The sequence below is a fragment of the Pipistrellus kuhlii genome, unplaced genomic scaffold (genome assembly GCF_014108245.1).
Source record: "Pipistrellus kuhlii isolate mPipKuh1 unplaced genomic scaffold, mPipKuh1.p scaffold_m20_p_3, whole genome shotgun sequence".
Lineage (NCBI taxonomy): Eukaryota > Metazoa > Chordata > Mammalia > Chiroptera > Vespertilionidae > Pipistrellus > Pipistrellus kuhlii.
This window is the reverse complement of record NW_023425529.1, coordinates 63,124,422-63,139,580: the sequence shown is the minus strand read 5'-3', so window position 1 is coordinate 63,139,580 and position 15,159 is coordinate 63,124,422. Positions and strand designations below refer to the sequence as shown.

At 36.2% G+C, this 15,159-nt stretch overlaps 1 protein-coding gene across 1 annotated transcript in view; it reads right to left on the bottom strand.

The window, feature by feature from the left end:
- Positions 1-13,233, bottom strand: part of GLIPR1L2 (GLIPR1 like 2) — a 33,507-nt gene extending 20,274 nt beyond the window's left edge. Inside the window, exons 1-3 of the mRNA XM_036456755.2 lie at positions 12,968-13,233; positions 2,327-2,572; positions 183-286 (exon numbers count right to left, since the gene is read on the bottom strand). Coding sequence (XP_036312648.1) covers positions 183-286; positions 2,327-2,572; positions 12,968-13,201 — 584 coding nt within the window. The 5' untranslated portion in view covers positions 13,202-13,233. The remainder of the gene's footprint in view (positions 1-182; positions 287-2,326; positions 2,573-12,967) is intronic.
- Positions 13,234-15,159: the final 1,926 nt, after the last annotated feature.

Sequence of the window (15,159 nt, the reverse complement as noted above, 5' to 3'; positions counted from 1 at the left end):
GGCTTCCCTTGAAGCCCTGGCTTTATCTGGAAGGTCATTCAGAAGGACGTCTGGAAGGATGTCCAGTGTAATTAGCATATTACACTTCTATTATTATAGATATTGGAAGTTAGGCAAACTTAAGTTGAAAAATTCTCAATTTATTTATTTTTATATTCTTTTTTAAATTTGAAGTAACTTACCCTGGTGCATAGTTGCATATGAAAATTGCTGCATGTTTAAAACGTCCAATTCTTGAACATGGAGTAACAGCACAACCAACTTTGTAAGACTTGTCCCAAACAAGCTAAAATGAAATTTTCAAGGAAAACATAAAATTTATTCTGCCATATTATAAACAATAATATATTCAATACCCATAGAACCTTTCATTAAATAACTAAAAAATATGAACTATGAATTAGCATAGTTTTAGGGAAGCATTTGCAACACTATAGGTAGAGAAATACTTTATTAGGTCCTACCAGTAAGTATCCTTAGGATAAAAAGTTTGAGAACCACTGATCCAAAATAATGCTTCAGAGCCCAAGAAAGGCCCACCTGCTGAATCAATTTATTGAACCTGAGTTCTAGGTTATTGGAAGAGAGGAAGAAGTAAAGAAAGGATAAATATTTTGAAAGAATAAAAGTTGTAAATAGGAAGAAGAAAAAGAGAGACACTAAGATTAGAGAAGTGGGAAAAAGCAATGAAAGAGTAGAGAGTAATTGAATGCTTTTGCCATTTTTCTTTCATTGAAGAAATTCCATTATAAAGGATTTGGGCCTTTTATTTAAAAAATGATTAAAGGAGCTTGTTTTTATAAAATGAAAAGCTGGTATTAAATTGGAATAAAAATAGGAGAATAGTTCAAGAAATTCTATGTATGGCTTTAATATTTCTAATACTTTCAAATGATAAAAAAAACCACAAAAAACTACTTGTTTTGTTTTGTTAACTTCTGTGGGAGGGAGGGGAACCATTTTTCTTTTTTTCTTTTTATCCCAAGCCTTTGTGGTTTTAAAAGCATGATTAGTAAAGAAATAGAGTGATGCATAAAAGTAATAGAGAATGGAATGACTGCAACAGTTAAATTAGAGTTAGTCATGTTAAATGCAGGAAACCGAAATGACTAAGATACTATAATTAAGAAGTACAAAATATAGAGGAGTAAATCAGGGAGTAGAATTTGTTAGTTTACTGAAAGTTTGAAGTTATATTAAGACTAGCTTTGATACAAATAAGATAATGAAGAACCATTATAACTTTCTAGGAGAAGAATAAAAAGATCAAACATTTTTTAAAAGATTCATTTGATTAATGAGAAAGACATAAGTTCAATATGAAAAAAATTCCAAGATTTTAAGTTTTATATAAAACATGACATCAGTTCATTGGTAGAAAATTAATTATTTTTATTTTATTTATTTTTGTTAATCCTCACCTGAGGATATTTTTCCATTGATTTTTCAGAGAGAGAGAGAGAGTAGACAGGAGGGGAAGAGACAGGGAGAAAGATAAATGTGAAAGAGACACATCAATTGGTTGCCTCTCATACATGCCCCTACTGGGATCAGGGATAAATTATGTGCCCTTGCTTGGAATCAAACTCTCAACCCTTCAGTCCTCAAATCAAGATTCTAACCACTGAGAAAAACTAGTTAGGGGGGAAAAATCGTATTTTAAATAAGCTTGGAAGTTCATTTAATAAATTATCGATCCCGGGCACAAATATTTATTGAAGACCTAAATAATGTCATGTTGTGTTGAGAAAAAAAGATGAGAAGATCCCTGCCCTTCGTGTGGTATCACATATAAATGATTATTAAACAATGTGATATATGAAATAATAAATATATATATAGGAAATAAGTAGTTCAGTATTTTGGGGGTATAAAGTGTAAGGCAGATTATGAGACATGAGGTAGGAAAAATAATACTAATTAATTTGCATTTAAAAAGTTTTAACCAATTAGTTATATAGTAGTTTATATACTGATCTGTGCAAAAAATATCATCTTTCACTTATGTTTATAGTCAATAATTTATAAATAGTCTTCATTTTCTGGTTTCTTCCTTTTCCCGTATACATTATTTTTAGAAAAGTACCTTTCAAATTTGGGTATGGACGTTAGATTTTCTATATTTAAAATAATGTTTTAATTGTATGGTTCACATAATAGAGATAATTACAGACATTTTGAAAATCTAGGACTGATAAGAACTTTGATTCTATTAGAATTAACAATTGACCATTTGTATTTATTTATAAAATTGAAACAATCAATAAAAACTTGATAGTAATGCAATTAAGGAATCTATTGAATTAATAATATAAAAATTAGATACCTGCAAATATTTAGAACAGTCACCACGGCAAGTGCCATTTTCAAAATAGTACTTGTCCTTCTCTGCAAACCAACTTCTGATAGCAATACTTGTAGTAAATTCATTTTCAAGGCCGACCCACATATTTTCACCAATACCTTTAAATATAGGATGGGCCATCTTCATTTCTTCTAAGTAAGTATTACGCTCAAACACACATTTTTTCCCCCATGCTCTAGCAGTCCGGGACAAAGCTACATCCCAAGTCTGAAAAAAAGTGCAAAAAGCAAAGAAATCAAAATAATGATGAGTTTTGTGTGTGTGTGCGCTCTAATTTATATTCCTTGAGTTCTCATAGTAAGATTTAAGGAAAACAATGCTAACTTTATGCTTATAGGTTTTATTAGTTAAATTTCAATAGGGAACTTTTTTTTTAAGATAATCATAAATGAAACAACTATTTTCTGGTACAAAGGACTATGTACAGTATATATCAGTAATTAAAAAGTCAGATTGTTAGATGATGCAAAGGATTGTGATACTCTTACATAGAGTGTGTTCAGAACTGTATAATACTCATATGTAGTCTCTTCAGAACATATATTTTCATAATATATATTTTTAATCTCATAACTTTTATTCATAATGATACAATAATATAAAATATTCATTTAAGAACTATTGATTGAGCATTAATTTTATGCAAAATATTATGTTTTGAAGAAATAAAGTCTTATGATATTTCCAGAAATGTGAGAAAATTTCATAAGATGCTGCTACCATATTTCTAGATACTCTTATCTAGAACAGTGTTTTTCAACCTTTTTTGGGCAAAGGCACACTTGTTTCATGAAAAAAATCACGAGGCACACCACCATTAGAAAATGTTAAAAAATTTAACTCTGTGCCTATATTGACTATAAAGTAATTCTCTTGAATAGGAATCAAATAAACACAAAGAAAGTATTTTATAATTACTTTATTATGAAATATTAAGTAAACAAAATAGTGAAAAATTATAAAATTCTTGTCTTGTCTGCACCTACGGCACACCAGGCAACATCTCGCAGCACACTAGTGTGCTGCGGAACAGCGGTTGAAAAACGCTGATCTGGAAATATAAAAAAATGTGTACTTAGAGCCTCATTAAGTTCATTGTTAAGGATAAGAACAAACACAATATTCAAAGAAAAATCAACAAATAGTTGTCAAACCAAAATGCTAAGTACATATGTTTCAGTGTATCTGAAAGTAAGCATTTCTGAAAACTAAGTTTTTTGTAGGGTTTTCTCAGTTAATTTCATAGATTATACATATATATAATATAAAATATATCACAAAAAATAAACAAATCAGACTTTTAGATTACTCCCCAACTACAATACTTTTCTCACCAAAGCTCATTATTGTTTAAAAAATTGTATATATTTCAATTTGTATACATTTCTCTATACACACACACACACACACACACACACACACGATACAAGTGGGTATTTTAAATGCATATTCTGTGATTTTTCCTCCTTGCATTATTGTAATAATTTCATATATAATATTATTGGCCTGTTATTTGCAGTTTTCACTTAGAGAAATTGTTCCATATTAATACAACTAGATCTAACTAACTTTTGCAACCTCTCCATAGTATTCTATAGTATGAATAGCACATAATAAATGTTACCATTCCACTATTAATAATCCTTTAGATTGTTTCTCATTTGTAAACAATGTTCCATGGGTCATCTTTTTACTGCCTTATTTTGTATATTGTTCATATATCACATGCTTACTATATATCAGGCATTATTGTTTGTTTTTAAAAATATATTTTTATTGATTTCAGAAAGGAAGAGAAAGGGAGAGAGAAAAACATCAATGATGAGAGAGAATCATTGATTGGCTGCCTCCTGCACACCCCCTACTGGGGATTTAGTTCACCACCTGGACATGTGCCCTTGACCAGAATTGAACCTGGGACCCTTCAGTCCACAGGCAGACGCTCTATTCACTGAGCCCAATGAGCTAGAGCATCACTGTTGTTTTTATACGTTATTTAACTTAGTAAAGGTAAAAATTATGAACAACAAAAAGACATCAAATACATACCTACTAACAAGTAAATCTAAAAATCAAGTGAATGAAAAATCTGAAGAACAGAATGGACTGGTGAATATAATAGAATTAGAGACATAGAAAGGGAGTGGACTGACAATTCTCAGGGGGAAGGCGGTCTGAGGGGTGCAGGAAGAGATTGGACAAAAATCTTACACCTATGGATGAAGACAGTGGCAGGGGTAAGGGTATGAGGTGGGGTGGGGAATCAGGTGGAAGAGAGCTATGGGGGGGGAAAAAAGAGGAACACCTGTAATAATCTGAACAATAACTATTTATTATATATATATTTTTTAATTGAACAAAGGACTTGAATGGACATTTTTCCAAAGAAGACATACAAATGTCTAATAAGTTCAACATAACTATACATTAGGGAAATGCAAATAAAAACATAATGATGCCTATTAAAATGGATATTTATACTAATAAAAGGGTAATATGTTAATCAAACCAGACATCCTTCTGGACGTCCTTCAGGACAAAGACACCATGGTGGGGGCCGAGGCAGAGCTGGTTTGGGGTGACCAGGTCAACAGGGAAGGGCAGTTAGGGGCATCCAGGCAGTAATACAGAGTGGTTAGGGGCAATCAGGCAGGTAGGCATGTGAGCAATTAGGAGCCAGTGGTCCCAGATTACAAGAGGGATGTCTGATGGCCGGTTTAGGCCCTATCCCTGCGGACATCCCCACTGGGCCTCTAGTACATATATAAAACCCAGAAACTAACAAATGTTGGCAAGAATGTGGAGCAATTACAAACCTCGTGTATTGTTGGTGGGAATGTGAAATGGTGCAGCCACTATGGGAAACAGAATGGCAGTTCTTCAAAAAAATTAAACACAGAGCCCTGGTTGGTGTGGCTCATTTGGTTAAGTGTCATTTTGTGCACTGAGACGTGGCCAGTTTAATTCCTAGTTGGGACACATACTTAGGTTTGGGGCTCAATCCCCAATAGGGGTGTTTTTGAGGCAGCTAATGGATGTTTCTCTCTCCCTCTCCCTTTATCTCTCTCCAAAATCAATAAGAACATATTTTAAAAAGATACAGAATTTCCATATGTTCCAGCAATCCCAGTTCTTGGTACTGTCAATAGAGGTGAAAGCAGGGAATTGAACACATATTTGTACACACATCCATTTTCATAGCATTATTGACAATAGCCAATGGTGATAGCAACTGAAATGTACATTGATAGATGAATGGATACAAAAGCTGTGGTATAAATATACAAAGTAAATTATTTAGCTTTAAAAAGATAGAAATTCCGACACGTGCTACAACATAAATGAACTGTGAAAATATGCTAAACGAAATAAGCCAATCACAATGAGAAATACTGTATAATTTCTTTGCATAGTCAAATTCATAGAGACAGAAAGCAGAACGGCTATAGCCAGAAACTGAAGAAAGTAGGAAATGGCTTAATGGGTACAGAGTTTCAATTGGGGAAGATGAATGCTGGTGATGTTTGCACAACAATGTGAATGAACTTAATGCCACAGAACTGTACAATAGAAGATGGTTAAATTGTTAAATTTTATGTTATGAGTATTTTACAACAATAAAAGAACTAAATATTTTAGTTCAATGACAAGGTAGAAGACAAATACTAGATGACAATAACATCATGGACACAAGCAAGGACTTAGAATTCGTGTTGATACCAACAGCAATCAAGGTTTAACTGTAAGATTGTGCAAACAGCCCACAAAGGGGTGAACCAAAAGTGTCCATCTCAGGTGACTAGAGAGCTGAGCCAATGGGCCCTATGGGACACCAACCACACAAGGCCACTCTATCAACTCAATGAGACTTAGCAGCTACCCAGTACATAGAAACAAAAACAGGGAAGCAGCCAAAATGCAGACAAAACAAAAACAAAAACATGTCACAAATGAAAGAAATGGAAGAAAGCAAATACTGGATATAGAGTTCAAAATCACAGTTATAAGGATACTCAAGAATCTTCTAGAAACTTCCAAGAAATTTAGTGAGACCCTCAAAGATATGAAAAAGGACCAATGAGAAATTAAGCATACACTGACTGAAATAAATAATAATATACAGAGATCCAACAGCAGACTAGAGGATCCCAAGAATCAAGTCAAATATTTGAAATATTAAGAAATAAAAAACACCCAACTGGAAGAGCAAAAAGAAAAGAGAATCCAAAAATATGAAGAGAGTATAAGGACTCTTGGGACAACTTCAAGTGTACCAACATCTGAATTATGTGCATGCTAGAAGAAGACAGAGAGCAAGATATTGAAGGCCTATTGAAAGAAATAATGACAAAAAACTTTCTCTACCTGGTGAAAGAAATAGATTTACAAGTTTAAGAAGTGCACAGAACCCCAAACAAAAGAAATCCAAAGAGGACCACACCAAGACACATCATAATAAAAATGCCAAGGGCAAAAGACAAAGAGAGAATATTAAAAGCAGCAAGAGAAAACCAGTTAGTTACCTACAAGGGAGTACCCATATGACTGTCAGCTGATTTCTCAAAGAAACTATGCAGGCCAGAAGAGAGTGGCAAGAAATATTCAAAGTGATATATAGCAAGAACCTACAACCAAAAATTACTCTACCCAGCAAAAGTATCAATTAGAATTGAAGGTCAGATAAAGAGCTTCACAGACAAGAAAAAGCTAAAGAGGTTCATCACCACCAAACCAGTATTATATGAAATGCTGAAGGGTATTCTTTAAGAAGATGAAGAAGAAGAAAAGGGTAAAGATAAAAAATATGAACAACAAAGTGACAACAAATACATATTTATTAACAAGTGAATCTAAAAATCAAATGAATAAAAAATCTGATGAGCAGAATAAACTGATGAATATAATACAATCAGGGGCATAGAAAGGGAATGGACTGACAATTTTCTCGGGGGAGGAGAATTGGAGGGTGTGGGAAGAGATTGGACAAAAATCTTACACTTATGGATAAAAACAATAGGGGGGGGGTAAGGACATGGGGTGGGATGGGAACAGGGTGGAGGGGAGCTTTGGGGTAAAAAAGAGGAACACCTATAATAATCTGAACAATTAATATTTATTAAAATAATAATAATAATAAATGTGATTTTCAAACCTCTGAAGAAAAAATTCTAAGGAGACCATATTATTACAATAAACTCTTCTATTTACAGCTAATATTTCCATCCTAGCAAAATCTATGGGAAAACACACCAACTTTTAGAATGAGAAGAGTGAAAATTTAGGTTGGGACTTTAAACTGTATCCGCTACAATATTACTATTAAAATAATTATATATTAATATATATATTGCGGGTACACAAGTGCCTGATACAGTATTTTATACTTTTCTTTATACTTTAAATTAATATTTAGAGATTAGAAATACAGATCCTATAAAAATTGTATTACCGATATGTGTTTATTAATTATGAGAAGGAAGGCTAATCTTCTAACTTGTAGAAAACCAAATTAGTCTGGCTGGCATGACTCAGTGGTTGAGCATCCACCTATGAACCAGGTTATCATGGTTCAATTCCTGGTCAGGGCATATGCCTAGGTTGTGGGCTTGATCCCCAGTGGGGAGCCTGAAGGAGGCAGCCAGTCAGTTAATGATTCTCTTTCATTAATGATGTTTCTATAACTTTCTCCCTCTCTCTTCCTCTCTGATTTTTTTTTTTTTAATGCCATAGCTAGTTTGGCTCAGTGTATAGAGCATCAGCCTGCTGACTAAAGGGTCCCAGGTTTGACTCTGGTCAAAGGCACATGCCCAGATTAAGGGCTCGATCCCAGGGGGGTTGAGGTGGGAGGGTGGAAGAGGAAAGCTGATTAAAGATTCCTCTCTCATTATTGATGTTTCTATCTTTCCCTTTCCATTTCTCTCTGAAATTAATTTAAAAATATATATATATAATAAAAAAGTAATCATAAATGGTGATACATAGCTAAAACTATCAAATATCTCCAAATTCTATGATTAAGTTCAAAACATAAAAATTGGCTTGGAAATAATTATCTTCAACAACAGATTAAATCCTAATGTATTTCTATAAAAATATATAAACAGAAGAGGAAACACTGAAAATACAAAAGGTAAAGAAAATGAACAAAAAACCCCCTAAAATATGATCACTCAAATTAGCATTTAAAAATTAACATTAAGATGAATTATCATTGTATAATTTATCAGTTTAGCAAGTGACTGACAATGTCCATGCTAGTGCGGATGTGGTGAAAGCAGAACATTTATACTCTGCTGATATTTGCTTAATTTGGCACAATCATTTAGCAATTGTTATGTGTCATATAAATTAAAAACATTACATACTTTATTTACGTCATTTTTAAAAATTTTCCCAAAGGAATCAATCCAGAAGAAAGAGAAAAGACTCAAGATAGTCCTTAAAATACATTATAATGTATATTGGAAGCTCCTAATTGCCTCATAAGAGACTATTATTTCAATACACTTTAGTCTTTTTTTTTTTCTTATTGACTTTTAGAGAGAGAAGAAGGGAGAGAGAGAAATATTGATGTGAGAGCACATTGATCTGCTGCTTCCTGCCCACTTTCTCCCAGGGACCAAACCTGCAACCTTTCCATGCTCCAGATGAAGCCCAACAGAGTTTCACTGGCCAGGCCATTTTAGTCATTTTTAATGACAACCATAGCAACAAGGAAAGAGTTTATAAATAGAAATGGGGAAGGAGGGAATGGAAAGGAGCAAGAAGAAACATTTAAAATAATGCAAAATAAGGATTGAACTAGGGCAGGGTGGGGAACTTATGGCCCGCAGGTCATATAAGCCTGAGAAATCTTTTGGTCTGGCCCTGTCAAGGCAACCACAGGTGAGACTCAAAATTCAATAAATCTAGGATTTTTCCCCCCATAGCAACATAAATCTATATTAAGTGAATCATAATAATAATGCAGATTTTGAAGGACAAGCAAGGAATGACCATTATGGGGTAGATAGGACACATATGATGAGTACATGACAGTACAGACATGTATGCTCTCATCAGCTCTCCATGGTCCATATGCCTGTATTGCAGTGACTCAGAGGACAGTCAGTGCCAGCTGGCTGAGAGTGTACACATTGGAAAAGTGTAAACACACTGTGGTAAAACTATAGCGATTCAGTAATGATGAGACCAGATACAATGAGATTATCCCTAGGGACGTTGATGACTTTGCCTCCAATGACTGACAACGATGTTGTTGACTTTTTGTTGACACAGATGATAAATCCAATCCAATCTTTATCCACACATCCATGATCAACAATCCTAGTAAAAACTAATCTCAGATGAAGATTAAAGAAACAACAATACACTGAAATCGGTTTGGCTCAGTGGATAGAGTGACAGCCTGAGGACTGAAAGGTCCCAGGTTCGATTCCGGTCAAAGGCATGTACCTTGGTTGTGGGCACATCCCTGGTAGGGGGTGTGCAAGAGGCAGCTGATCGATGATTCTCTCTCATTGATGTTTCTAACTCTCTATCCCTCTTTTTTCCTCTCTGTAAAAAATCAATAAAATATATTTTTTTTAAAAAGAAGAAATAACAATACACTAAAAAGACCTCAAGAGCCCATGATACGAATGTTGGATATGTTCCAAATCCAGGATACAGGATTAGAACAGCGATCAAAGGAAAATAATTGCAGCACAGCGACACACTGGATAGTTATTAAAACTTAAGTGGTGTGACATCCTACAAATGGTGACTATAAAAAAAAGAGAAAACTTGATGTGCAGTGTCAATCTTTCCAAGAGAAATTAACAAATGATTATTTTGGTTAATCCTCACCTGAGGATAGTTTTCTTTTTTTTTTTTTTTTTTTTTTTTTTTTTTTAATAGAGTAGAAGGAAGGGGGACAGATACACAGAGAGACACATCGATTGTTTGCTTCCCACACATGCCCTGATGAGGGCCAAGGATTGAGCCTATTACTGAGGTATGTGCCCTTGACCGAAATCAAACCCTGGGCCCTTCAGTTCATGGGCTGACACTATCCGCTGAGCCAAACAAGCTAAGACCAAATGATTATTTTGTTGTTGTTGTTGAAGCCAAAGACAAACCTATATGCCCAGTTTGTGACGATGTGTTAACAATAATGAAAAAAGCCAACCTGGATCGTCATTATGGCTCAAAACATGCTATCCTCAATCAATTGAGAGGCCAAGTGTGTCAGGATAAAATCAATATTCTTCAGTGGAGTTTAGAATCACAACAATCTGCTTTTACTAAGCCTCCTTGTGACAGGGACAACATTATTCCGATGAGTTATGTAGTGAGGGAGCAAATCGCACAGAAGCTGAGGCCTCATGTGAGGGAGAGTTTGTGAAAGAGGGCATCGGGGCTGCTACAGAACTGTTAGTACCAGAGAAATTAAAATTGTTTCAGAGTGTTAGTTTGTCTTGGAGAACCGTCTCAGATGGAATTACCGACAGCACAAGATATTGAAAAAAACACTGAAGAATTTCCAACTTTTATCTCTGGCTTGTGACAAGACAAGGTCATAACAAATATCATACAACCAATCGGGTCATTTTCATTCATTCAGAGTTTGACACATGAGAGGAACTGCTGTCACTGGAAACCATGCATGGCACTTGTTTTAACAACGAAAAAAATCTGAGATAATAATTGAAAAGTGACCTTATTACTAACAGAGGTACAGCCATGATTGGCTCACAAAAAGCGTTAATTGCATTTGTCAAGAAAGAACTGAGTCATTTCAGTCTTGGTCCAAGGGGTTTAATTATATGCCACTGCACCATATACTAAGAAAATCTCTGTGCACAGTCATTGCGGCTCAACAATGTTTTATCAATAAAGTGTCACATGTAAATTTTGTCAGAAGCAGATGTTTTAATAGCTGCCAGGTTAAGGAGTTATTAATGATCTTGACTGAGTATAATGATCTCATTTATTGCTGTGAAGTGTGGTGGCTGAGTCGCAGGAACATGCTCTTGAGGTTTTATGAACTACAGGATGAAGTCAAGCAGTTCATGGAGATGATGGGAAAACCCGTCTGGGGAACTCAATGATAGCAAGTGACGGTGTGATCTAGTGTTCTTGGTGGACATTACCAAGTACCTCTCAGAGCTGAATGTTAAGCTGCAGGGCCCCAACCAGCTTCTCAGCTCCCTGCTTTCAAACGTGAAGTGAAATCATTTGAAGCTAAATTAAGACTTTTGGAAAGTGCAACTCAAAAGGAGTAATTTGGTGCATTTCCCTATTCTGGAAGGACAAAAGCCTTCTAGGACACTTGAATATGCTGGTGAATGTGGGAAACTATGAGGCCATTTAATGAAAGTTTCAAGGACATGAAAAGAAAACCAGTGGAACAGAACATCTTTGCTACACGGTTCAATGTGGAACCCACTGATGTGCATGATAACCTACAACACAAAATCATTCAGCTACAAAGCGATGATGGGCTGAAAGCTAAGTACAACAACCCCCTGCTTGAGTTCTATACACATGATGTAAGCCAGTGGCCGGCAAACTGTGGCTCGAGAACCACCTACGGGCGCAGCACATACAGTGCGATTGAAACTTGGTGGCCCATGCACAGAAGTTGGTTTTTGGCTCTCAAAAGAAATTTCAATCGTTGTGCTGTTGATATCTGGCTCTGCTGACTATGAGTTTGCTGACCACTGATGTAAGAAATGATGAATTTCCCACTCTGAGGAGACATGCATTGAAGTATGCATCTGTGTTTGGAACAACTTACTGCTGGGAGCAGTTCTTTTCAAAAGTTAGCATTACAAAGTCGACTGAGCTCCAGACAGATGGAGGCAATCCCTGGAGAAGCAGTTTCGAGTAGCAACATCAATACCAGCTAACCTCACAAGCCTCACTAAAGAGAAGCAGGTCTAGCCAACAGATCAAGAGTTAATTAAATGTTTGACCACATATAGCAGGCTAATTTTTAAGTTCATAATTTTGTAGGGCCTACGAAAGATGTTATAAATATCCACTGGCCCTTGGCAGAAAAAAGGGTAAGGTGACTGAGACACTCCCTTGGGTGGATACCAGAAAAAACACACATTTCACAACAATTAAGGTAAGCACTATTTTTAAAAGACAAAATTAATGTAAAAACATCCATGATGGAAAAAAAAAATCGCTATTTTAAATAAAAACAAGATCTGGCTTTTCATTTGCAGCATCCTGAGTCTGCCTCACTTGCCTCGCCCTAAGGGAAGACAAGAATCCTGCTGTTTACACTGATGGTCTTCATCATTACTTTTTGTAGATTTTTAAATAGAAAGCTATAAAATGCATTGAACCATCATTTATTCGAATTGAAGCCTCCAATTTTACACCTCGGATGAGTGCCTCTACTCGCCCTACACCCAGCCCTGTGTAAATCTTGGTAATAAACTGTGTTAAGAAGACAGTGGTTTTTATTTCTTCGGTGAATAAACTTTATATGTTTAAGCCCAAACTGAAAGTGCGGCTCCCCACAATCCTTAACCCTCAGGGCAGCGGCCCAGACTCTGGGAGGCCCCGGGGTGCGCGGTCAGGACAAGGGTTGCCTCGGGGCCTCACCATGAAGCGCAAGTTAGCCCCTGCGGGCTTGACCTTGCTTCGGAGTTCATTGTGGAGGTTCACGTACTCATTGATAAACCTTACGTCCTCTTCATGCGGCAGTAAGTCCGCGCTCAGGCCCGGAGTCAGCAGTAGCAGCCAGAGCTCAAAGAGCCACAGCTTCAAATCGGCCCCTGGCGCCGGGGGGAGCCACGGGACGTACCGGTCCGGTGCAAACGGCCTCGGCGCCTCCATGGTCCACCGGCCGAGGACCGGCCAGTGCGCACGCGCCGGCCCGCCCCAATCCAGCTGGCCACGCAGACCAGGTTGGCCCCGCCCCCCACAGACCAGGTTGGCCCCGCCCCCTCAGACCAGGTTGGTCCCGCCCCTTGAGGGCAAACTCTGCCCTTGTGAATGGTGTGGGTGAAGTTCCCCCTAGCCTGTAGGCTTCTGCAGGGACTCAGGGGGGCTTGAGTCCAATGAGTGCAGGCTCTTCACTAAGCTAGTTAATGTAGCTGGATATTATCCCAAGTTGATTTCTGGAACCAAATGATGTGTCATCGTTTATTAATAAGCCCTCTGTACAGTAAATACCAATTGCTGAATAATTGACTGAGAAACCTTCTAATATGCCAGAATAAATAATCATTCTTTTGTGATATTGATGTAAATTATTTCCCCCCTCCGCCATGGTTACCTGTTGACCTGGGAATTTAATGCAGAACATGCTCTTTATTTTCCTCGTAGACTGAAAAATACCCTCTTTAAGGTGGACTTCACTCAGATTTTTCTCTCAGTGTTTTGCAGGAAATCACAAAATAAATGGATGATTGGAAGCTCAACTAAGGATCATAAAATTATCATAAGCTTTAAATATTTCCATATTTTTCTCTTACCAGAATTTTATAGGCAGCCTGAAATATCAATAATAATCTTCTCTGACAAAATGTCCTGTTCATAGTAAGAAATAACTTATTTTTGTTTTCATTTCTCCTTTCAAACAACAATTACTAGTGTCCTACCAGATTTTGGCCTGTGCTTTTTACAAACAATTTGCTCTAGAAAACTTTGAAGGATATAAGTTCTAGGCACAAAAAAAAAGCACACTCTTGTTTGGGGGTTCCAATTGTATCCTCCTATATAATAAAAGGGTAATAATGAAAATTGATCAAATGGTGGAATGACCAGAATTCCCTCCGACCCTCGCCCTGGCCAGCCTACCCCTGATGGCCCCCATTGGGCACACCAGCTGGAACCCACCAGTGCATAAATTCATGCACTGGGCCTCTAGTATAACATATTGTGCTTGATAGCATTAAGGAGATATTCAAAATCATTGATACTGGGACAGAATTTTGCCACAAAGAAAGCATTATAACCAGTTGGTCAAAATATCTAAAAAGAAATGTGCTTTTAAAAATTATCTATGGTGTATACCAAGCATGTCAAACTCATGGCCTGTAGGCCACATGCAGTCCACAACAAATATTTTTGCAGCCCAGCTAATATAACAGTAAATAAGAAACATTTTAATAAAATTTTGTAACTTAATTTTTATTAATACAATATCCTATTACACATAATTATTAATAACAAAATACAATGTTTGCTAATAACTGATTACTATAATTATATTGCATTTATTTCCCTTAGGTACCTTACGTGCTCTCTTCCACTAATTCTAGCAGTGAATATTTTAGCAGCCAATTGCCACATCATTAGTCTTGGACTGACTTGTTTGGTGTGTGCAACAGGAAATATTTTACTTTTGGAAAACAAGAAATATAGGTTTATTTGCATTGTGCTTATTAATTTGTGCAGTTATTCAGTGTCTGGTAAGTTAATGTTCAAAAAAAATTAATTTTTATTAAAATGTTCTATTGTTTTATGTTAAAAACTAGGGGCCTGGTGCAAAAAAATTGTACATGGGGGGAGGGGAAGAGTGCTCTCTCAGCCCAGTCTAATTAGCATAATACCCTTTTGGTAGTATAGATAGATTATGTAGGATAGGATTGCTTAAATGGAATGGGGGAAGCCTTTTTCAGTAGGAGGAGATGCTCTTGGCAGAGAAAAACACATAATCCCTATATCTGGACTGACAGCCAGTATATGCACTATATTGCCAAACCAGTCATGAAAAAATTGAACCGCTTTTTTATACCTTATATCAAACAGCTGTTTCCCCTAAAACTCCTACTCAGCCCCCACCTTAG